At 40.4% G+C, this 26459-nt stretch overlaps 1 protein-coding gene across 2 annotated transcripts in view; it reads left to right on the plus strand.

Moving 5' to 3' along the window:
• The window catches only part of LOC124620031 (serine/threonine-protein phosphatase 6 regulatory ankyrin repeat subunit C-like), a 240507-nt gene that overhangs the window by 190938 nt on the left and 23110 nt on the right, over positions 1-26459 (plus strand). For both annotated transcript variants that reach the window (XM_047146700.1, XM_047146707.1), the window contains one exon: positions 19919-20020. In XM_047146700.1, coding sequence (XP_047002656.1) covers positions 19919-20020 — 102 coding nt within the window. The remainder of the gene's footprint in view (positions 1-19918; positions 20021-26459) is intronic.

Genomic DNA, 26459 nt, shown 5'->3' on the forward strand with positions numbered 1-26459 from the left:
AACAGATACGAAGAAAGTAAATTGGAAAAAGAAAACACTACATGGCAAGCACCCATATCATACAACACAGCCACACATCGATCAAGACGCATCCAACACATGGCTAAGAAAAGGCAATATATACAGTGAGATGGAAGGATTCATGATTGCAATACAGGACCAAACAATAAACACCAGATATTACAGCAAGCATATTATTAAAGATCCCAGTACTACAACAGATAAATGCAGACTTTGCAAACAACAAATAGAAACAGTAGATCACATCACAACCGTATGTACAATACTAGCAAATACAGAATACCCCAGAAGACATGACAATGTAGCAAAAATAATACATCAACAGCTTGCCTTACAACATAAACTTATAAAACAACACATTCCCACACACAAGTATGCACCACAAAATGTACTGGAGAATGATGAATACAAATTATACTGGAACAGAACCATTATAACAGATAAAACACCACCACATAACAAACCTGACATCATACTCATCAATAAAAAGAAGAAATTAACACAACTAATCGAAATATCCATACCCAATACAACAAATATACAAAAGAAAACAGGAGAAAAAATTGAAAAATACATCCAACTGGCTGAGGAAGTCAAGGACATGTGGCATCAGGATAAAGTTGACATTATACCAATTATACTATCAACTACAGGAGTCATACCACACAATATCCACCACTACATCAATGCAATACAGCTACATCCAAACTTATATATACAACTACAGAAATCCGTAGTTATTGATACATGTTCAATCACCCGAAAGTCCCTAAATGTAATATAACATATACCGTACAGTTAAAAGGAAGTCACGCTTGATCAAGGTCCGCGTCACTTTCCATTTTTGACCAGACATAACGTCTGAGAAAAGAAAGAAATAATAATAATAATAACTATTATTATTATTATTTTGTTTGTATGATAACTGGAAGTTTGACATTGGTATTGTCAGTATTAGTATCCTACAGCTCTGCATTGGCATAAATAAAAATATGACATAATAATAACAAGCATTGTGCACACATTCATACAAACTGCATTCATGATCATGCACAAAATAACTATGTAATTTATATAAATTTGCAATGTGTTACATGTCTGTAATGAAACCTTTACAAATATTGTCAGAAAGATTTTGTGAAACAAAATAAAATAAATTTTTGTGCCAAATCGAATTTGTCTTCCCATTTCAAAGTAATGACTAATACTGCTTTATCATGATAGGTTTTAATATGATTTATAATTATAGTTTAATTTTATTAATTTTTTACTAACTTAAGTTCAAAAGGAGTCATTAACAAACTGCTTTATACTTCTGTGATGGAATTCCAACTTATGCCAGGCACCTTCATAATTTTGTTTTTATCTGAATATGTTTCAGGACTTATGTGTTATCTTCAGTGGCTTTATTTGTTAATATCCTTCTGCAAAATTGTTACATGTTAAGCTCTAAAAAACTTTTGATACAAAATATTTGCATTTGTATAATGACCGATTATAGTCAAATACTATTTACATTGGGGTGCACACAGTACAGATTTGTGTCATGTGTCACTGAGTTGAGACATTCTATGTTGTTTATTTACAAAATGTGTAAAGTTTCTAGTTTTATACTACATTTGAAAATGGATTGAATGGATCCATTTATGTACAAACCGTAATGAAGCTTTTGGATATTTATTCTAGTAGCTTTAGGTCTACTATGCAGTTAAGCTTTCATCTGCAAACAGCAAAATATTATTTTATTTTTCTGTTTATAATGCATTTTTGATTGAGAATCACTATGTATCACATGTTTAGTATTTTACTTACAGTTTTTGATTTTGTGGTGTTTTTTACTTTGTTTGTGTCAATGTAACACAATTATTTCTTTCTCTTTTGTCATTACACATCCATTTTTATCATTTTTTGCCATGCACAGAGTTTTTGCCACCATTACATGCTGTTGTGGCCGTATAATATTCTTTTGTGTCATGGCATGTTTGTTTCGGATGTGGCATGTTGATTTGAAGTGTTGTGGATGAGTGTCATGTTTAGTTCATGTGTGTGCATGTATGTAAGGCATACATGTCTGTATGTGTGTGCGTGTGTTCCCAAGACAGAGAGGGAGAGTTGTGGACATGCATATGGAGTGAATGGTGTGCAGTAGGGTGTGAGTTAATGAGCATTTCGCTCTCATTTAAGTACATGGCCGAAAGAGTCAGCCTTCAGGAATTGCAAAATGAACCCTGCCATCCAGGACCATGTGCCACAAAGAGTGCAGATTCACCATGAGATGGGGAAATTCACAGGGGTCTATTGTGCTGAATGAGGCCTAAGCACTAGAGTGTGTGAGTGAGACAGACGAGAACCTACATCATAGGGAAACCCCGTAGAAGCTGTTTGTGGCCAGGAGATGTAGCAGTGTTAAATATGGCAGACCTAAGATTGGCCATAAAGGGAAACATTTATGAAAACTATTTAATTCTGCAGTAATTCAGGGAATGAAGCCCACAGTGATTCCTTCATAAATTTTCTTGGTGATCCCAATAAATCTTGAATATTGATCATATCTATAATAGTTTAGGATTTACTGTTAAAGTGAAATTAACAAGTTTTGTAACAAACAAAGATCTGAATGCTAAAATATGAACATTTTGGTCAATCTTAATGATAAACATTTCATATAGAAGTGCATTGTTAAAATGACGAATACTGTAAATATCAACTCTGTAACTTTATTTGTTTAAAAGATGTAGTAAATTTAAATTATCAGTATTTTCAATGAAGCATCAGATCATCATTTCCTTCACACAAAACACATTGAACAATGACAGCATGACACCTTATTGAATCATAAAGTAATAGAATATTATAGGTAATAGAATATTATCACTGTTGTTATATGTTATATTAGCTTTGTACATGTCATACAATTTTGCAAACTTGCCATCAGCTATACAATATAACCACAGGGTCACAAGTGTGTAATTTAGGGTGTGTAATGTGACATGTGCGGTTTATCTCCTAGATGAGTTTGAGCCACACATTTCGATGCAGACGAACTGCATGTGAGCCCGAACATCTTTGGGATGTTAGCCCACAAGGTTGAGAAGGGAATTTAATTTTAGAGACTGATCATTGCGCTTCTGGGGTGGGTGTTATTCATATAATTCTTCTGTTGTGACAAAGAGGATTTTATTGCACAGTGATGTGCCTTCTTTTAGTACTTTCTTTCCTTTGACTATTAATTTTTGGTTGTGATAGTTTTCTTCCATTGTTAATTTTTGGTATAGGCTGTTACTAGTTTTAAGGACTTTTAAGTCTGTTTCTATGTTTTGGATGGGTGAAGATTTTGTGCTGTTAGGTGATCTGCAACTGTTGAGTGTGATGTATTGTTTTTTAGTGCTCTGAGATGTTCTGTATAAGTGGTTCTAAAATTCCTACTAGTTTGACCCACATATACAGATTGACAGCAATTGTAAGTTAGTTGACATAAATCAGATTGTATGTATTTGCTTGTTGGTAGTATTTCCAAGTCTGTTATGCATTGTGTTGTTAGTTCTGTGTGCTATGTTGGAGCCTTTGTCTCTTTAGGGTATTACCCACCCTGTGTAATCAAATGCATGCATACACTTTATTTCCAAATTTACTATGAAACTAGGAACTTTAGACACATCATAAATAAACAACATAGAATGCCTCAGCTCAGTGAGATGTCTCAACTCTGTACTGCATGCAAACCAGTGTAAAAAATATTTGACAATAATCTCCCATTTTATAAATGTAAACATTTTTTACCAAAAGGTTCTTTGAAGGTTAACATGTAACAATTTTGCAGAAGTGTTTTAACAAATAAACCTGCTGAAGGTGCACAAAAAGAGATGAAATATGTCAGGGTGGAAACAAAGCTACAAAGATGTCTTGCATAGGGTGGAATTCCTCTCCAATTTCCTTAGTATACACAGTAATAAGAACTGCAACATTCACAAGATGTTTATTTGCACCTTACAAAAACTGTTGTTTAACTTAACTGAAGTCTCTTCATGTTGATTTTATGTTAAATAATCTGTAGTGCTAAACCTCTTCTTGCAACATCCAGTATATTGCCACCACACATAAAATAAACACAATGCCTTCCTCCAAATGTGACAAGCTGATGCAGCTTTGGCATACCCACTGCAGTTTTCATTGGAACATTAACAAAAATATTCAAACTGACCATCAAAAATGAGAGTGAAACATGGACGATAAATAGTTTGGACAAGAAGAGAATAGAAGCTTTTGAAATGAAGTGCTACAGAAGAATGATGAAGATTAGATGGGTAGATCACATAACTAACGAGGAGGTATTGAACAGAATTGGGGAGAAGAGGAGTTTGTGGCACAACTTGACAAGAAGGAGGGACCAGTAGGTAGGACATGTCCTGAGGCATGAAGGGATCACAAATTTAGCATTGTAGGGCAGCGTGGAGGGTAAAAATCGTAGAGGGAGACCAAGAGATAAATACACTAAGCAGATTCAGAAGGATGTAGGTTGCAGTAAGTACTGGGAGATGAAGAAGATTGCACAGGATAGAGCAGCATGGAGAGCTGCATCAAACCAGTCTTAGGACTGAAGACAACAATAACATAAAAAATGTAGGCAAAGATAGATTGTTGTTGTTGTGGTCTTCAGTCCTGAGACTGGTTTGATGCAGCTCTCCATGCTACTCTATCCTGTGCAAGCTTCTTCATCTCCCAGTACCTACTGCAACCTACATCCTTCTGAATCTGCTTAGTGTATTCATCTCTTGGTCTCCCCCTACAATTTTTACCCTCCACGCTGCCCTCCAATACTAAATTGGTGATCCCTTGATGCCTCAGAACATGTCCTACCAACCGATCCCTTCTTCTGGTCAAGTTGTGCCACAAACTTCTCTTCTCCCCAATCCTATTCAATACTTCCTCATTAGTTACGTGATCTACCCATCTAATCTTCAGCATTCTTCTGTAGCACCACATTTCGAAAGCTTCTATTCTCTTCTTGTCCAAACTATTTACCGTCCATGTTTCACTTCCATACATGGCTACACTCCATACAAATACTTTCAGAAATGACTTCCTGACACTTAAATCTATACTCGATGTTAACAAATTTCTCTTCTTCAGAAACGCTTTCCTTGCCATTGCCAGTCTACATTTTATATCCTCCCTACTTCGACCATCATCAGTTATTTTGCTCCCCAAATAGCAAAACTCCTTTACTACTTTAAGTGTCTCATTTTCTAATCTAATACCCTCAACATCACCCGACTTAATTCGACTACATTCCATTATCCTCGTTTTGCTTTTGTTGATGTTCATCTTATATCCTCCCTTCAAGACACCATCCATTCCGTTCAACTGCTCTTTCAAGTCCTTTGCTGTCTCTGACAGAATTACAATGTCATCGGCAAACCTCAACGTTTTTATTTCTTCTCCATGGCTTTTAATACCTACTCTGAATTTTTCTTTTGTTTCCTTTACTGCATGCTCAATATACAGATTGAATAGCATCAGGGAGAGGCTACAACCCTGTCTTACTCCCTTCCCAACCACTGCTTCCCTTTCATGCCCCTCGACTCTTATAACTGCCATCTGGTTTCTATACAAATTGTAAATAGCCTTTCGCTCCCTGTATTTTACCCCTGCCACCTTTAGAATTTGAAAGAGAGTATTCCAGTCAACATTGTCAAAAGCTTTCTCTAAGTCTATAAATGCTAGAAACGTAGGTTTGCCTTTCCTTAATCTTTCTTCTAAGATAAGTCGTAAGGTCAGTATTGCCTCACGTGTTCCAGTATTTCTACGGAATCCAAACTGATCTTCCCCGAGGTCGGCTTCTACTAGTTTTTCCATTTGTCTGTAAGCAATTCGTGTTAGTATTTAGCAGCTGTGGCTTATTAAACTGATTGTTCGGTAATTTTCACATCTGTCCACACCTGCTTTCTTTGGAATTGGAATTATTATATTCTTCTTGAAGTCTGAGGGTATTTCGCCTGTTTCATACATCTTGCTCACCAGATGGTAGAGTTTTGTCAGGACTGGCTCTCCCAAGGCCGTCAGTAGTTCCAATGGAATGTTGTCTGCTCTGTGGGCCTTGTTTCGACTCAGGTCTTTCAGTGCTCTGTCAAACTCTTCACGCAGTATCGTATCTCCCATTTCATCTTCATCTACATCCTCTTCCATTTCCATAATATTGTCCTCAAGTACATTGCCCTTGTATAGACCCTCTATATACTCCTTCCACCTTTCTGCTTTCCCTTCTTTGCTTAGAACTGGGTTTCCATCTGAGCTCTTGATGTTTATACAAGTGGTTCTCTTTTCTCGAAAGGTCTCTTTAATTTTCCTGTAGGCAGTATCTATCTTACCCCTAGTGAGATAAGCCTCTACATCCTTACATTTGTCCTCTAGCCATGCCTGCTTAGTCATTTTGCACTTCCTGTCGACCTCATTTTTGAGACGTTTGTATTCCTTTTTGCCTGCTTCACTTACTGCATTTTTATATTTTCTCCTTTCATCAATTAAATTCAATATTTCTTCTGTTACCCAAGGATTTCTATTAGCCCTCGTCTTTTTACCTACTTGATCTTCTGCTGCCTTCACTACTTCATCCCTCAAAGCTACCCATTCTTCTTCTACTGTATTTCTTTCCCTCATTCCTGTCAATTGTTCCCTTATGCTCTCCCTGAAACTCTGTACAACCTCTGATGTGGTCAGTTTATCCAGGTCCCATCTCCTTAAATTCCCACCTTTTTGCAATTTCTTCAGTTTTAATCTACAGGTCATAACCAATAGATTGTGGTCAGAGTCCACATCTGCCCCTGGAAATGTCTTACAATTTAAAACCTGGTTCCTAAATCTCTGTCTTACCATTATATAATCCATCTGATACCTTTTAGTATCTCTAGGGTTCTTCCATGTATACAACCTTCTATCATGATTCTTAAACCAAGTGTTAGCTATGATTAAGTTGTGCTCTGTGCAAAATTCTACCAGGCGGCTTCCTCTTTCATTTCTTAGCCCCAATCCATATTCACCTACTACGTTTCCTTCTCTCCCTTTTCCTACTACCGAATTCCAGTCACCCATCACTATTAAATTTTTGTCTCCCTTCACTATCTGAATAATTTCTTTGATTTCATCATACATTTCTTCAATTTCTTCGTCATCTGCAGAGGTAGTTGGCATATAAACTCGTACTACTGTAGTAGGGGTGGGCTTCATGTCTATCTCGGCCACAATAATGTGTTCACTATGCTGTTTGTAGTAGCTTACCCGCACTCATATTTTACTATTCATTATTAAACCTACTCCTGCATTACCCCTATTTGATTTTGTATTTATGATCCTGTAATCGCCTGACCAAAAGTCTTGTTCCTCCTGCCACCGAACTTCACTAATTCCCACTATATCTAACTTTAACCTATCCATTTCCCTTTTTAAATTTTCTAACCTACCTGCCCGATTAAGGGATCTGACATTCCACGCTCCGATCCGTAGAACGCCAGTTTTCTTTCTCCTGATAACGACATACTCTTGAGTAGTCCCCACCCGGAGATCCGAATGGGGGACTATTTTACCTCCGGAATATTTTACCCAGGAGGACGCCATCATCATTTAATCATACAGTAAAGCTGCATGCCCTCGGGAAAAATTACGGCCATAGTTTCCCCTTGCTTTCAGCCGTTCGCAGTACCAGCACAGCAAGGCCATTTTGGTTATTGTTACAAGGCCAGATCAGTCAATCATCCAGACTGTTGCCCTTGCAACTACTGAAAAGGCTGCTGCCCCTCTTCAGGAACCACATGTTTGTCTGGCCTCTCAACAGATACCCCTCCGTTGTGGTTGTACCTACGGTACGGCTATCTGTATCGCTGAGGCACGCAAGCCTTCCCACCAACGGCAAGGTCCATGGTTCATGGGGGGGGGGGGGGGGGGGGGGGGGGAAAGATAGATTGATACTTCACATAAAGACGGCATGTTAAGTTGCAGATAGGCATTATTAAGACACTTATGCAAAACTTTCAGCCAAGCCTTCATCAACAAAGAGAAACAGAGGAACACACACCAGTCATACACACATGCAAGCACACCTCACACATTCATGACCACCAACTCCTGCAGCTCAGGCCAGAATGAAACTATCACATGGGTTGGCAGCAGCAATCTGAAGGGGTCAGAGGTGGGGAAGGGGGAGGGAGAGTAGTGTACTTGTGGGGGGACAGAGGAACACCATCTGGCAGAGTGTGCAGGGACTAGAAGGCCAATTGGTGCAACATCAGGATGCTGTGGGGTAGGGAGGAGGGGAAAAAGGAAGGAAACAGGAGAGGAGAGGATAAAGATGGATGGGTGCATTGGTAGGGATCAGCAATCAAAGAGCCTGGGATAGTGTGGTCTACTTTGCTCATATCCACAGCTTGAGGGTGGCAGTACATTAGCTGTGCAATGGTTTCATTAGAGCTGGTATGACATGGCTACTTTAACAGGAGGCCTGACCTGTGATGGGGTAGGATAAATCCGTGACAGGACTGGAATACAAAGTGCTGGGTGGGTGGACTGGGAGGTAGGTCTTGCACCTATATCTTCCACAGAGATATGATCCCTGTGGCAACAACTTGGTGTTGGGAGTGGAATGGGGATGGACTAAGATGTTGTGGAGTTTGGGTGTGCAACAGAACAGCACTTTCAGAGGTATGGAAATGATCTTGGGTCCCTCATTTCAGGGCATGATGATAGGTAATCAAAGCCTTGCCGAAGGATGTAGTTCAGTTATTCCAATTCAGGGCATATTGGGTGATGAATGGGTCACTCTTTTGTGGCCAGTTATTGTGTATGGTGGCAGGATTAGGGATATGAGGGGAAATGGGACAGGAGAGCTGTTTACTGACTAGTTCTGGGGGATAGTGCCTGTCTGTAAAGGGCTTGGTGAGACGTTCAGCATACTGCGCAAGGGAGCTCCCATCGCTGCAGATATGCCATCTCTGGGTGGACAGGCTGCAGGGGAGTGATTTTTTGGTGTGGAAGGTATTACAGCTGTTGTAATCCAGGTAGTGTTGGTGGTTGGCGGGCTTAATGTGGACAGAGGTGTGGACCGAGCCATCAGAGAGGAGTAGCCCAATGTCCATGAAGGTGGCACACTGGATAGAGGAGGACAAAGTGAGGTGGGTGGGAGATAAGGTGTTGAAGTTGTGAAGGAATTAAGAAGGGTGTCTTGGCCCTGAGCCAGGTCATGAGCTATCATCATGAACATGAACCACATGAGGGGTTTAGAGTTTTAGGAAGCTAGAGATGTTTTCTGTAAGTGGTCCATGGTGAAGTTGGCAAAGGAAGGTGCCAAGCGGGTGCCCATGGCTGTGCCATGAATTTGTTTGTATGCCTTACCTTCAAAGGTGGGGTAGTTATGGGTTAGGATGTAGTTGGTTAAGTGTACAGGAAATGAAGTGCTTGGTTTGGGATCTTCAGGGCATTGGTAGAGTTGGTGTACAATTGTGGCAAGGCCATGGTTGTGATGGATGTTAGTGTGTAGAAAAATTACATCAACAATGACGAGTACAGATCTAAGAGGTAAAGGGGTGGAGATGATGGAGAGTCGGCAAAGGAAGTAGTTGGTATCTTTGATGTGGGAGGCTAGATTATGGGTAATTGGTTGGAGGTGTTGGTCAGTGAGGGCCAAAATCCTTCCAGTGTGGTCACAATAACCAGCCACAATGGGGCGTCCAGGACTGTTGAGTTTGTGGGTTTTGGGGAACACGTAAAAGGTGGGTGTGTGGGGTGTCATAGGGGTGAGGTGAACAACATATTCAGGGATTGGAGGTTGAGTTGGACTTTTGGGATTGGTTCGCCCTGGCAAAGGAGGAATCAGATAATTGGCAGAGGCCTTTGGCCAGGCAGTCACTGCGATTCATAATAGCAGTGGTGGAACCTTTGTCTGCAGGTAGGATGATTAGGTCAGGACTTGACTGATGTTGTGTATGGTTATTCTTTCTTGTGCTGAAAGTTTGCTATTATGAGGAAGGGACATGCAGAAAGATGGTGAGGTTAATTTGGAGGTAAGTAATTCCTGGAAGGTGACCAGTTGGTGGTTAGGTGGGAGGAGGGTTAGGATCATGGTTGGAAGGTGGTATGAACTGGAAGAGGCAGGGTTCAGAGTTGGAGTTAGGTTGGTTTTGGTTGGAGGGCTCAGCAGCAAAGAAGTGCTTCCATTGCAGGGTTCAGAAAATGGTTAAATTTGGATGTAGGACTAAAGGTGATGCTTTTTGATAGAACTGAAAGTGGAGCTGATGGTTTTGATGGCAAGGTTAACAACAGTATTACTGTAATGTTTTGGCTTTGGATTTGTTGGAATATTGGTAGGGAGTTTTGGGGGATGTGGCAAGTTGAAAAAGTCAGCTAGGCAATGTTAAGACGCTATGAGAGGTGGATGAGAGGATCACTGTGGGCAGAATAGGGGTTGGATAGTGATGTCCCGAGGTGGCCGTAGGATCTTAGCAGATTGGATAACTTATGGAGGTGGTTTCTGGAATGCTCCTCCAAGTGCTGGAGAGCAGAGGACTCAGTTTCAGAGATGTGATGTATGGATCAGTGATTGCACATTAGTAGTATTTTGTGGAGGGAGCAGGGGTGATTCTGGAATGCCTGTACCATGGAGGTGTATTTTTGCAGTATCAGGTTTGTGAGTCCCAGGGACTGGCAGAATCTGAATTTGTGGAGCTCATTGTGAAAGGAGGGGTGGGATCCAGAGAAAGTAATTCTTATGGTTAGGAATTTGGGGTGATACCATGGTTCAGGCAGCATTTGAGAAATAGGATGTGGGATTGGGTTTTAGCCAGGGAAAGAGATACTTCTCTGAACTCGTGCTGAAAGATGGAGCAGGGGTCCATTGGGGTTGCAATGGTGTAAAGGAAATGGGAATGATATGGAAATAGCCAAAACAGGTATTGATGATTGTTAGAGGATCTGGAAACAAGAAAAGACATGCAGAAATGTGGAAAAGATATGTATAGACAGAAACGCACTTAGATATGCAAAAATATGCACAGATACATAAAAATTTGCAAAAATGTGTGAATATGTGTGAAACCATGCACAAATACATTAAAAATGTACAGAAATGTGGGAGAAAAGGAACAGATGAGGTATGGGAATGTGTGTGTGTTGCGATAAAGGAAGAAGAGAGGAGGGGGAATGGATTAGGTCAATGATCACAAGTTTGAATGGAATGGAAGTGTGAAAAAAAAAGATGGTGAAGACCATTCCTCCCCTCCCCCCTCCTCACTACACACTGGTCACATTCAGGGAATTTCTTACCACCAAATTAACATGACCATACTTCCCCATGTATCTTCCTCAGAATACTAACTTTTCAGCAGAATAAAGGATAGCTATACACAACCTGAAAAGAAATCCTGACATAATCATCCTACCAGCAGACAAAGCTTCCACCACTGTCGTTAAGTGACTACCAGGCAGAAAGCCTCTGCCAGTCCTCCACCTATAAAATCTGCCAGGTTGGTTCCATCTCAGAAGCCCAACATAACCTCTGATCCCTACTTAAAGCCTTAGGCCCTTCCCAGAACCTCTCCCCAGAATCCATTCCCCACCTCATCCCTATGACACCCCACACACCCACTTTCTATATCTTCCCCAAAACCCCAAAATCCACAAACCTAACAATCCTGGATGCCCCATAGTGGCTCTTTATTGTGACCACTTTGAAAGAATTTGAGCCCTCATTGACCAACATATTCAACTAATTCCCCATAATCTAGCTACCCACATGTTCCTTCATGTCTACTGTAACTTGGTTTTTACACCAAGAATGACCAATACAAACATTATGTCTCAGAACCTTTATTCTATATCACATCATAATTATTATGTTACATTGACAAAACTCAAAAATACTGACATGCATACTGATGTACATCTTACTTAAGCAATTACATGCTTCTTGCACATCATCTCATAAGACACTGCCGTCCAATGCCAACATGGCTGCCCCTTTATATATAAATCCGAACAATCCTCACTACTGTTATAAAGGGTTTTTTAATAAAATTACAATTAAAACTGTTGCCTTAAAATTAATGACATATTTCAGCAGTTGCAGTAGCTCTTATAGAGCAAATACATATATCAATGTTCAAGCATTTAACATTTTTGGAGTGTGTAAATACTCAACATATGAAATATTAACTATACTTTTACTATTTTTATAAAATGCAAAAGATCATGGTTCGGAAAATGTTCCTACTGATATATATGTTTCCAAGTCTCCCATTGAATGTGGCAAAATAGGTCTTTTATTTATTATTGACAAAACACCTAAAGAACTGCCTATGTTTACATGCCACTTATAACATTTTGACTAATTACATTTTAATTTTCTAATCAGTTTTGATTTTCTCAATTGGTTTTTTGTTTAAATGCCACGGACTTTAATTTAGGTACTGTTTTAACACAAATCCATCTCAGTTTCAAAGAAAAGACTTCGACCAATATACTCAATCATTTGGTCCAGATTTCACCTAATTACGTTAATCCTAAATATTCCTACCAATTACAGGACTTATATACTTCAATACAATTATAATTTAGTAACTAGTTTCATTGTAACAATTTTATAAGTATAGGTTTACCTATATCACTATGTTTTGTTTACATCAGTGATTCCTGTTTATTTCAAATTGGATCAAAAAATATGTGTTATAAATGAGTTTCAATGGACTGTTATGTCTCAACAACCCCCACAACCTCTTCTGACAGATCCACGTAACAGTACTCATTTTACAATCAATTAGATGGGTTAGCAATTTGCATATGACATGAGATCAGATTTCTGCTTAAATCTCCAAAATGAAGTGTACACATACATCACAATGAAATTTAAACTATGTTTTCAATTAAATATGTAAGATTATCATAAACAATTTTGTATCACTTTCAACTGGATCAGACAGAATATTAATAGTACAAAGAAAGAACAAGTTAATTTGCAGGATTGTCTGTATGAGGTAAATCTATTTCAATCAAAAAAATTATATACTGTAAGTTAGCTGAATTGCTCTTGTTTCTGAATAATTATGTCAGCCATTAGAGCCTCCAGGTTCTCCTGAGTGTAATGGAGACATAGCTCTTTCTCAATACTGTCAATGCATTGTGAAACAAGCATTAGTATCGGATACTACAATACTCAAAATCCATATTAGATTGTACTTGGCAACCTCCTATTGTAGGCAGGTGCACCAAGATGTTCTTAGTAATACCCAGCATTAGACCATAATATACCAAACTGTTCAGTCTCCTCCATGTGTAATGAGGAGCACTGAACTGAAGCTCAATGAGGTTCTCTGCAGGATCAGAAGTAATTCACTGCAAAACCTGGAATGTGGTTCATATTCCACTCTATATGACCATCATATTTCGTGTAATTGATTGTTTTGAATAGAATTGTTCAATTCAGCAAAATTTCAACTGATCATATTTAAACATTTCCTATCTTAAATCTCATTTTGCAATTTTAACTTGTTATTTGATAACATATTGTATAACTAGTACAAAATTCTCAAGTGCTATTGCACTAGTCTCTGCACTTTACACTAACGTTCACTAGTGGATGTGCCGGCCAGGGGCAGTGCAGAGTGAGGGTGAGGAAGATGAATTGTGAGGAGGTGACAGAAGAGACGGGGTGGAAATAGTTGGATGGAGGGTGTGGGGACAGTAGGTTACTTTAGGTTGAGGTCGGGATGATTTTGGGAATGGGGAATTTGTTGTAAAGGTAACTCCCTTCTGTGCAGTACAGAAAAACTGGTGATGGAGTGGAGGATCCAGATGGCCTGGGTTGTGAAACACCCACTGAAATCAAGTATGCTTTGTACACCTGCATGTTGTGCTGCAGGGTGGTCTGCTTTGCTTTTGGCCACAGTTTGGCAGTGGCCATTCATCCATATGGCCAGCTGGTTAGTAGTCATACCAATACAAAAAGCTGAACAATGATTGCAGCAGTGCTGGCGTATATCATGGCCGCTTTCACAGGTGGCCCAGCCTCTGATGGAATAGGATAAGCCAACGAAAGGACTGGAATAGGAGTCCTGGGTGGGTGGATTGGGCAAGTCTTGCATCTGCATCTTCCACAGGGATATGAACCCATTGGCAAGTGGATGGGTTTGGGAGTGGCATATGGATGGACTAGGATGTTGTGGAGATTAGGTGGGCAATGGAACACCACTACACCACTTTGGGAGGGGTGGGAAGGATCTTGGTTAGTATGTCTCTAATTTCAGGGTATAAAGACAAATAATCAGGCCCCGGCAAAGGATCTGGTTCAGTAATTTCAGGCTTGGGCGGTATTTGGTGATGAAGGGGAAGCTTCCTGTAGTTGGTTCTTGATGGCGGTGGGAGGACTGGGGATATATGAGGATATGGCATAGGAAATCTGTTTGCAAACTGGATCTGAGGGATAGTGTCTGTCAGTGGAGAACTTAGTAAGACCTTCAGCATACTGAGCAAGGGAGCTATCATTGCTGCAGATATGCTGTCTCTGGGTGGACAAACTGCATGGGAGGGATTCTTTAGTGTGGGAGGGATGAGAGCTGTTGAAATTTAGGTAGTGTTGGTGTTTGGTGGGTTTAATGTGGACAGAGGTGTAGATGGAGACATCAGAGAGGAGTATGTCAACGTCCAGGAAGGCAGCACACTGGATTGAGGAGGATCAAGTGAAGTGGATGGAAGAGAAGTTGTAGAGGTTCTGAGGATAGGTTGTGTTGTCCCTGGGCCCAGAGCATGCAGATAACATCAGTGAACCTGAACCAGATGAGTGGTTTGAGGACTTGGGAGGCTAGGACAGTTTCCTCTAGACAGCCCATAAAGAGGTTGGCATAGGAGGGAGCCATACAAGTGCACATGGCTGTGCCACAGGTTTTGGTTCTATATATTCCTTCAAAGGGAGAAGTAATTGGAAGTTAGGATGTTGTTAGCAAAGTGTATGTGGAATGAGGCTGTGGGTTTTGGAATTTGAAGGACCCTGGAAGAGGTATTGTTCAATAGCAATAGCAATGGGTATGGCATCTATACTGATGAGTAGGGATCCAGGGGATACAGGGTTGGAGATGGTGGAGAGTCAGTGAAGCAGGTTCTTAGTATCTTTGTTGTGGGAGACTAGATTTCGGCAAACCGTTTGGAGGAGGTGGTCAATGAGGGCCAAAATTCTCTCAGTGGGAGCACAATAATCAGCTACCATGGGCATCCAAGATTGTTGGGTTTGTGGATTTTTGGGAGCATGTGGAAGACAGGTGTGCTGGGCATCATAGGAGTGAGGAAGGAAATAGATTCAGGGAGATGTTCTGGGAAGGGTCTTAGGCTTTGAGCAGGGATTGGAAGTTATACTGGCCTTCTGGCATGGGACCACTCTCACAGAGTTTGTACGTGGAAGTGTCAGTCAATTGGTGGAGGCATTCCACCAGGTAGTCACTCCAGTTCATTACAACAGTGGTGGAACCATTTTTACCAGATAGGATGATAAGGTAAGGCTTAGTTTTGAGGTTGTGTATGGTTGTACTTTCGTCTGTTTAAAGGATGGTGTTCTTAGGAAGGGCCTGGAGGAAGGATGGTGAGACCAAGTTGGAGGTAAGGATTTCCTGGAAGGTGACTACAGGGTGGTTAGGTGGGAGGGTAGGAGGATCACTGTTGAATGATGGTGTGAACTGGGAGAAGCAGGGTTCAGTACTGAGATAGGTTGGTTTGGGTTGGAAGATTTAGTGACAAAGAAGTATTACCACTGCAGGGACTGGGAGAATGAGAGTAGGTCTTTGACAAGTCCAACTTGGTTAAATTTGGATGTAGGGCTGAAGGTAAGGCCTTTGGTCCGGCTCAAAATTTCTGTGGGGCTTTAATATTATGGCAGAATGTTTAACAACAGTATTCTGGGATTGTTTCAACTCTGAATTATGTAGAGGCTGGAATGGAGTTTTTGGAGATGTGGCAAGTTAAAAAGGTCAGCTGTGAAGTGTTGATGAGGAGGAACACTGTGAGGGGTTGGATGGCAGTGCCCTAAGACAGAAGTAGGATATTGGCAGATTGGATAATATGCAAAGGTGGTGCCAGGAATGCTACTCTAGGAGCTACAGAGAAAAGGATTCAATTTTGAAGATGTGATGTATCCAGTGGGGATTTCACAGCAGTAGTAGTTTGCAGAGAGAGCAGAGGTGGTTCTGGAATGTCTGTGCCATGGAGGTGCTTGCCTTCTCTCTCTCTCTCTCTCTCTCTCTCTCTCTCTCTCTCTCTCTCTCTCTCTCTCTCCAGAAACACATTTCAAGGAACAGGAACTGGTGGAATCTGGTATCCAGAGAAAGGAATTTTTGTGGTTTTGCCATTGAGGGGCATTCCATGGTTTAAGAAGTATTTAAGGAAAAGGATGTGGAACTGGTGTTTTAGTCAGGGAAAGGGATACTTTTTCCAAACTGGAGCAGAAAAATGGAACAGGGATCCATTGCGGCAGGGATGGTGCTGGGGAAATGGAAAATAATGTAGTAATGGAAAAATGCAGGTGTTAAGTGGGTGTGAGAGGAGGTGGATAGCAGGAAAAAACAAAAATACATATAGATACCCAAAAATATGCAAAAAAATGCACACAAATATGTAAAATACATACAAAAAAGTGTTTTTTTGTGTGTGTGGGGGGGGGGGGGGGGGGGGGGACACAGAATGAGTGAAATATAGGAGAAAGTGACTATTTGGATAAGAGACGAGGGTAGTGTGGATTGATTAGATTCAAGAGTTCATGATTAGATTCACGAGTTCATGTGACATGGGTAGGTATGGAAAACAACACACAAAAATAGAAGAGGGGGAGACAGGAAATGTGACCAGCAGGAATAATTTCACTTGTAATTATTGGCAGGAAGAATTTGGGGCATGAGATGCTGCACAACAATTCATGCGGTTACTAAGCCATGTGTTGGTGCAGGCAATACTGTTGACACAGTGTGGACCAGAGCGTGTGCAGTTTGGAAGGGAGTTAGAAAAAAGAAAGAAAAAGAAAGAGCAGACACTGTGTACAGTAATGTTTTAGAGAAGAGTAACAAAGAAAAACATCGCTAGATTATGGGATGGAAGAAAAGCTGTTAGACAAAATCAAACAATGGAAAGCCCACGTTGGAACTTCTACAATATCATGAAAGCGGTAGATTTCTACTCACTGTAAAGATAACACATTGAGGTGCAGATGGGCATGACAAAAAGACGCCAAAGCCTTCTTCAAAAAATAGAAATGCACACACATACACACAAGCAAGCACATCTCTCACACACATGAGCATTACCTCTGGCACTCTGGCCAGACTGAAGATGTTGCACGGGATCATCAGTCAAGAGCAGGATGGGGAAGGAGGAGGGATACCAGGGTACAGTTGGGGAAAGAGAAATTGGCACTGTGTGGTGGAGCATGCAGGGGCTAGAGGTGGCAGAACAGGCCTGGCAGGAGCAGTGTCAGGTGGCTGTGTGGGAGGGAGAGGAGGGGAAAAGTGGGGAACAGATACAAGTGGAGCAGAGAAGTGGAAAAGACCTGCGGATGCGCTGGCCAAAAGCAGCATGCAATAAGGGCGAGGAGAGGCAAATTGTGAGGTGACAGGAGAGAGGAGGCAGAAACAGCTGGGTGGAGGATGTGAGGAGTAGCTTACTGCAGGTTGAGGCTGAGATGATTTTGGGAGTGGAGAATGTGTTGCAAGAATAACTCCCATCTGTGCAGTTCAGAGAAGATGGTGATGGAGGGAGGGATCCAGATGGCCTGGGTTGTGAAGCAGCTATTGAAATCAAATATGTTACGTACAGCTGCGTCTTGTCCTACAGTGTGGTCCACTTTTCACTTGGCCACAGTTTGATGGTGGCCATTTATCCTCATGGACAACTGGTTGGTAATCATACCCATATAAAAAACTGAACAATGATAGTGGCAGAGAGGTAGGTATATAACATGGCTGCTTTCACAGGTGGCCTGGTCTGTGGTGGGATAGGATAATCCAGTGAAAGGACTGGAATAGGAAATGCTAGGGGGAGGGGAGGAGGATGGATTGAGCAGATTTTGCACCTGGGTATCTAATTTCAGGGTGTGACGACAGATAATCAAAGCCTTGATGAAGGCTGTGGTTCGGCTGCTTTTTCCTCTTCCTGTCAATCATCCACAGCCTCTCTATGCAGCACCTATCAGCCCTGTCCTGCCACATCTAGTCCCTGCATGCTTCGTCAGACAGCTTTGACTCCTCTTTCCCCACCTGTATCCTGTTATCCCTCCCCATTTCCCTTCCCTGTCGTGCTCTGGATTGTCACTCCCATTCAGTTTGATTGTGTAGCTTTCTGGCCAGAGGTACCTGTCCTCTCTCTCTCTCTCTCCCTCTCCCTCTGACTCTCCCTTGACTCTCCCTCTCCCTCTCCCTCCCCCCCCCTCTCTCTCTCCCTCCCCCCCTCCCCCCATATGTGTGTGTGTGTGTGTGTGTGTGTGTGTGTGTGTGTGTGTGTGTGTGTGTTATAATTCATTATATTTTTTTAAAAAAAAAATCATGTTGTGTGTCAAGTATGTATTCAGTACAGTATACTATATTACTGATATTTTAACTGTAAACATCAGCAAAAGCAAAACGAGGATAATGGAATGTGGTCGAATTGTCGGGTGATGCTGAGGGAATTAGACTAGGAAATGAGGCACTTAAAGTAATAAAGGAGTTTTGCTATTTGGGGAGCAAAATAACTGATGATGGTCGAAGTAGAGAGGATATAAAATGTAGACTGGCAATGGCAAGGAAAGCGTTTCTGAAGAAGAGAAATTTGTTAACATCGAGTATAGATTTAAGTGTCAGGAAGTTGTTTCTGAAAGTATTTGTATGGAGTGTAGCCATGTATGGAAGTGAAACATGGACAATAAATAGTTTGAACAAGAAGAGAATAGAAGATTTCAAAACGTGGTGCTACAGAAGAATGCTGAAGATTAGATGGGTAGATCACATAACTAATGATGAAGTATTGAATAGAAATGGGGAGGAGAGGAGTATGTGGCACAACTTGACAAAAAGGAGGGACCGGTTAGTAGGACATGTTCTGAGGCATCAAGGGATCACAAATTTAGCATTGGGGGGCAGCGTGGAGGGTAAAAATCGTAGAGGTAGACCAAGAGATGAATACACTAAGCAGATTCAGAAGGATGTGGGTTGCAGTAAGTACTGGGAGATGAAGAAGCTTGCACAGGATAGGGTAGCATGGAGAGCTGCATCAAACCAGTCTCAGGACTGAAGACCACAACAACAACAACTGTAAACAAATTGTGTTTTGTTAAGTCTCTTGTATACCAAATCAATGACTTGAAGTTGTATGTTATGACACAATGAACTTCTGTTCTATCCTGAACTGCATAAGTTGTGGGAGTCATACTAGTTCATCATGAATTTTTTGCTTATTTAAAATATTTTAATTGTGCTGCTAATTATGAGACAGGAATTTTCAGTATACATATATGAAGTAGTCTAGAAGTGATTCAGAAACTTATCAATATAAGTACAGTAGTAATTGTCATAATTTGTTCTTAGTATTCTTTTTACAGTATCTGATTTTGCCTGTTAATGTGTAACTAGACTCATACCACATGCATGAAGAATCTCATTTATGATGGAGTTCATGGAACAGAGTTGGTGAAGGGATGTACGTAGTGCATTTTGTGTAAATATTTCCCATACACATCATACATTACAATATATTTTATTTTGTATTTTTTCTTCTTTGACACTTCCCTTACCTATAAATATTTCCCTCACTGTTAAAAACAATGACAAATTTGCTTGGGAATGTAATTTAATCTGACATTTATTGTAATACAGTGAAATGAAGCTAAGATAAGACATCATTCTTCAAACAGGTAGTAAGATTGCTATGGGCTGCAGGAAGCAACTTTCTCGATATCCCACAGGAGTGTCGCATCAGAGCAGTCCATTTAGCTGTAAAATCAGCAGATTTTGAGGTAAGTTAAATGCAACAGGAAATGCATTTTAGATCTTTTTTGACTTTGCTATGACACTGCAGCTATCTAATCTTCAATCTGTTTTCATGTTCTTCTACATACATACATACATACATACATACATACACACATACACTAATACTCGTTCCATTGAGCATGAATATGACATTTTGTAGTGATGTGGAACATGTCACTTTAACATGAATTTTCTTTGCACAAAATATTTTTTTTTCTTTTTTTACAGTTACAGTTACAGTTTTTTTTACAATTACTACAGAAGAATGCTGAAGATTAGATGGGTAGATCACATAACTAATGAGGAGGTATTGAATAGAATTGGGGAGAAGAGGAGCTTGTGGCACAACTTGACTAGAAGAAGGGATCGGTTGGTAGGACTTGTTCTGAGACATCGAGGGATCATCGATTTAGTATTGGAGGGCAGCGTGGAGGGTAAAAATCGTAGAAGGAGACCAAGAGATGAATACACTAAGCAGATTCAGAAGGATGTAGGTTGCAGTAGGTACTGGGAGATGAAGAAGCTTGCACAGGATAGAGTAGCATGGAGAGCTGCATCAAACCAGTCTCAGGACTGAAGACCACAACAACAACAACACAGTTACTATTTCATATCCAAAAATTCATCTATTGAGTAAAAGGAGTTGTCATTCAGAAATTCTTTTAATTTTGTTTTTAAATGTTGGTTGGCTATGTGTCACACTTTTAATGCTATTTGGCAAACAACCAAAGATTATAGTAGTAGCATAATTCACCCTTTTCTGTGCCAAAGTCAAATTTAACCCAGAATAGTGAAGATCATCCTTTCTTTAAGTGTTGTAGCTATGCACTTCAATGCTATTTTTGAACTGGGATTGGATTTCATAACAAATTTCATAACTGAATGTAAGTATTGCAAAGGTACTGTGAATATCCCAAGTTCTATAAATAAATGTCTGCAAGGTGATCTTGGGTGGGCTCCAGCTATTATTCTGATTAAAAGCGTGTGCACAATGAATACTTTCTCTTAATGATGAATTAACCCAAAATGTGATTCCATATGAAAGCAGTGAATGAAAATAGGCATAGTAGGGTAATTTACTGATATGTTTATTATCAAAATTTGCAATAAACCTAATAGCATAACTAGCTGAACTTAACTGTTCCAACACATCGTAGATGTTTTTCTTCCTCTTCAATTTCTCATCAGAAATTTTGAATATTCTGCCTTAGCAACAGACTTCTGTTTGTAGTTTATATTTATCACTGATTTTATGCCGTTTACTGTACATAACTTTACATGCTGTGTTTTCTCAAAATGTAGTGGAAGTCCATTTGGAGAGAACCACTTAATAATTTTCTGAAAGACATTATTTACAATTTTCGCAACTGATTCTTGTTTGTTGGGTGTAATTACTATACTTGTATCATCAGCAAAAGAACTATATTTGCATCATCGTGAATATACAGCGGCAAGTCATTAATATATATTAAAAACAATAAGGGGCCCAACACTGAATCCTGTGGGACACCATTCTTGCTACCTCCCCAGTTGGAGGGCTCTGCTGCTTTTTGTAGGCTATCTGTACTGTTAATTTCAACCTTCTGCATTCATCCAGTTAAATATGAATTAAACTATTTGTGCACTGTCCCACTCATACCACAATACTTAAGCTCACCTAGAAGAATTTCGTGATTCATACAATCAAAAGCCTTTGAGAGATTACAAAATATGTCAGTGGGTGATGATCAGCTTTTCAATGCATTTAAATCAAAAGCCTTTGAGAGATCACAAAATATCCCAGTGGGTGATGATCAGCTATTGAATGCATTTAATATTTGATCAGTGAAAGCATTTATAGCATTTTATGTTGAAAAGCCTTTCTGAAAACCAAATTGACATTTTGTTAGTAATTCATTTTTAAAAATATTTCGTCCTACTCTTAAATATATAACTTCTTCAAGAATTTGGGATAAAGCTGTCAGAAGTGAGATTGGGCAGTAGTTGTTAGCATCAGACCTGCCCGCTTTTTTATGCAATGGTTTAAATATAGCGTATTTCAGTCCATCTGGAAAACTGCTCTGTTTCAGTGAACTACTAGATACGTGGCTGAGAATCCTACTTATCTGTTGGGACCAAGCTTTTGGTACTCTGTTGGAAATACCGTCAATTCCATATGAGCTTTATACTTTTGAGTGAATTTATTATTTTGATAATTTCAGTAGGAGAGTGGCTTGAATTTCAACTGTATCAAATTGCATAGGCATTGCCTCTTCCATATAGTGCCTTGCGTTTTCTGATGAATATCTGGATCATATTTTCACTACAACACTTATAAAATTATTATTAAAAATGTTTTCTACATCTTACTTCTTGTTTCATTGAGTTCAATAGAAATACAGTCTTCGAGTACTCTTGGTTGCCTTGTTTCCCTTTTAACAACATTCCAAATTGTTTTAATTTTGCTATCAGATGTGTTAATGTCAGACATAATGCACATACTTCTGGACTTTTTAATAACTTTTCTTAATACATTGCAGTGTTTTTATATTGTTTCAATGTTTCTGGATCATTACTCCTCCAAGATGTAAGATATATGTCCCTTTTCTGTTTAAAAGATGTTTTATCCCTTTAGTAAGCTATAAGTTTTTAGATGGCTCTTACAATTATATGTCACTGTTTTCTTAGGGAAACTGTTTTCAAATGTACTCACAAAGGTATCATGAAATAGGGTAAATTTTAAATTAGCATCAGGTTCCTCGTACACCTCATCCCAGTGTAACTGTTGCAAATTTCCCCTAAAATTTTCAATTGTTAAATCATTAGTTGAATGCACTATTTTGGAGAATTGTTTTGCTTTACTGTACGGAGCTGTGTCATATACTGTAACTAGCTGTGCATCATAATCAGCCAGGTCATTCTTAACAGGAAAAGTTTTTATTTGACTTAATTTATCTTGGTCTATAAAAACATTATGTATCAGTGTGCTGCTTTCCTGTACCACCTGAGTAGGAAAATCAGTAAATGATGTCAAATTGAAAGAACCAAGTAGTACTTCAAGGACAAGCTTTCGGACTCTTTCAGAAATCTACATTGAAATACCCACAAACAATAATTTCCTTCCCTCTTTCTGACAGTTAGCACTACAAAGAATCCAAGTTTTTCAAAAATAGCTGAAAACGTCTCAGTGGGGATCTATACTTGGCTACAATTATAAAAATACCATTATTTAGTTGAAGCTCACAAGCAGATGCTTCTGTATGTTGCTTGTAATCTTACCCTCCCACACATCACAATTAAGGTCACATTCCTTGCACAAATCATGAAAGCTTTGAGAGGAGTAAGATTACAAAATAAGAACTTTTTTACTTATCTTCATTATCTCACTGTTGTTGTCGATGGTCTTGTCTAGAAGTACTTTCTTGCTGCTGAAAATTTTGATTTCTTAGGTTTTGATGAAGAAATAACTGTTGAAGAGTTGCCTGTTTCTATGAGTATCTTTTTATTTTATCCTATTCTTGTAAATCACACTGACTTCACAATTTTCATGTTCAAAAAACCAATAATTACATTGTTGTTGACACATTTAGCAAAATATGACTCGTTTCCATCAGAGGCATGCCCACCACTCCTTACATTCTACGGTACTCACATTATTCCAAAGAGCTTACAAAGCAAAAGAGTTTACAAATCAAAAGATGGATCATTGCTAAAATATATCATTATTTCATAAATTAATCCAGAAATGAATTTAACAATTACTGTCGGCTTGTGCAATTAATAATATGAATTTTAAGTATGCCACAATTTTTTTAATTTAAATTCTTCTTAAAAGGAGTAATTTTAACTGTTAGTACATATCAATTATAACACATTAATTTCTTTTTTGCACCTTTTAGCCTGATATATAATACATCTTATACATATGAATATAATGGAGGGAAACATTCCACGTGGGAAAAATATATTTAAAAACAAAGATGATGTGACTTACCAAACGAAGTGCTGGCAGGTCGATAGACACACAAACTAACACAAACAAACACACAAAATTCAAGCTTTCACAACAAACTGTTGCCTCATCAGGAAAGAGGGAAGAAGAGGGAAAGACGAAAGGATGTGAGTTTTAAGGGAGAGGGTAAGGAGTCATTCCAATCCCGGGAGCGGAAAGACTTACCTTAGGGGGAAAAAAGGATGGGTATACACTCGCACACACACACATATCCATCCACACATATACAGACACAAGCAGACATATTTAAAGACAAAGAGTTTGGGCAGAGATGTCAGTCGAGGCAAAGATGTTGTTGAATGACAGGTGAGGTATGAGTGGCGGCAACTTGAAATTAGTGGAGATTGAGGCCTGGTGGGTAACGGGAAGAGAGGATATATTGAAGGGCAAGTTCCCATCTCCGGAGTTCAGATAGGTTGGTGTTAGTGGGAAGTATCCAGATAACCCGGACGGTGTAACACTGTGCCAAGATGTGCTGGCCATGCACCAAGGCATGTTTAGCCACAGGGTGATCCTCATTACCAACAACACTATCTGCCTGTGTCCATTCATGCGAATGGACAGTTTGTTACTGGTCATTCCCACATAGAATGCGTCACAGTGTAGGCAGGTCAGTTGGTAAATCATGTGGGTGCTTTCACACGTGGCTCTGCCTTTGATCGTGTACACCTTCCGGGTTACAGGACTGGAGTAGGTGGTGGTGGGAGGGTGCATGGGACAGATTTTACACCGCGGGCAGTTACAAGGGTAGGAGCCAGAGGGTAGGGAAGGTGGTTTGGGGATTTCATAGGGATGAACTAAGAGGTTACGAAGGTTAGGTGGATGGTGGAAAGACACTCTTGGTGGAGTGGGGAGGATTTCAAGAAGGATGGATCTCATTTCAGGGCAGGATTTGAGGAAGTCGTATTCCTGCTGGAGAGCCACATTCAGAGTCTGATCCAGTCCTGGAAAGTATCCTGTCACAAGTGGGGCACTTTTGTGGTTCTTCTGTGGGAGGTTCTGGGTTTGAGGGGATGAGGAAGTGGCTCTGGTTATTTGCTTCTGTACCAGGTCGGGAGGGTAGTTGCGGGATGCGAAAGCTGTTGTCAGGTTGTTGGTGTAATGGTTCAGGGATTCCGGACTGGAGCAGATTCGTTTGCCACGAAGACCTAGGCTGTAGGGAAGGGACCGTTTGATGTGGAATGGGTGGCAGCTGTCAGAATGGAGGTACTGTTGCTTGTTGGTGGGTTTGATGTGGACGGACGTGTGAAGCTGGTCATTGGACAGATGGAGGTCAATGTCAAGGAAAGTGGCGTGGGATTTGGAGTAGGACCACGTGAATCTGATGGAACCAAAGGAGTTGAGGTTGGACAGGAAATTCTGGAGTTCTTCTTCACTGTGAGTCCAGATCATGAAGATGTCATCAATAAATCTGTACCAAACTTTGGGTTGGCAGACCTGGGTAACAAAGAAGGCTTCCTCTGAGCGACCCATGAATAGGTTGGCATACGAGGGCACCATCCTGGTACCCATGGCTGTTCCCTTTAATTGTTGGTATGTCTGGCCTTCAAAAGTGAAGAAGTTGTGGGTCAGGATGAAGCTGGCTAAGGTAATGAGGAAAGAGGTTTTAGGTAGGGTGGCAGGTGATCGGCGTGAAAGGAAGTGCTCCATCGCAGCGAGGCCCTGGAGATGCGGAATATTTGTGTATAAGGAAGTGGCCAAAATGGTTACAAGGATGGTTTCCGGGGGTAACAGATTGGGTAAGGATTCCGGGCGTTCAAGAATGTGGTTGGTGTCTTTGATGAAGGATGGGAGACTGCATGTAATGGGTTGAAGGTGTTGATCTATGTAGGCAGAGATACGTTCTGTGGGGGCTTGGTAACCAGCTACAATGGGGCGGCCGGGATGATTGGGTTTGTGAATTTTAGGAAGAAGGTAGAAGGTAGGGGTGCAGGGTGTTGGTGGGGTCAGGAGGTTGATGGAGCCAGGTGAAAGGTTTTGCAGGGGGCCTATGGTTCTGAGGATTCCTTGAAGCTCCGCCAGACATCAGGAATGGGATTACCTTGGCAAACTTTAACTGACGCAGTCCCTCGGCCACATACTCCCGATGATCAAGTACCACGGTCGTGGAACCCTTGTCCGCCGGAAGAATGACGATGGATCGGTCAGCCTTCAGATCACGGATAGCCTGGGCTTCAGCAGTGGTGATGTTGGGAGTAGGATTAAGGTTTTTTAAGAAGGATTGAGAGGCAAGGCTGGAAGTCAGAAATTCCTGGAAGGTTTGGAGAGGGTGATTTTGAGGAAGAGGAGGTGGGTCCCGCTGTGATGGAGGACGGAACTGTTCCAGGCAGGGTTCAATTTGGATAGTGTCTTAGGGAGTTGGATCATTAGGAGTAGGATTAGAATCATTTTTCTTCATGGCAAAGTGATATTTCCAGCAGAGTGTACGAGTG

This window comes from Schistocerca americana, chromosome 1 (genome assembly GCF_021461395.2).
Source record: "Schistocerca americana isolate TAMUIC-IGC-003095 chromosome 1, iqSchAmer2.1, whole genome shotgun sequence".
Taxonomy (NCBI): Eukaryota; Metazoa; Arthropoda; class Insecta; order Orthoptera; family Acrididae; genus Schistocerca; species Schistocerca americana.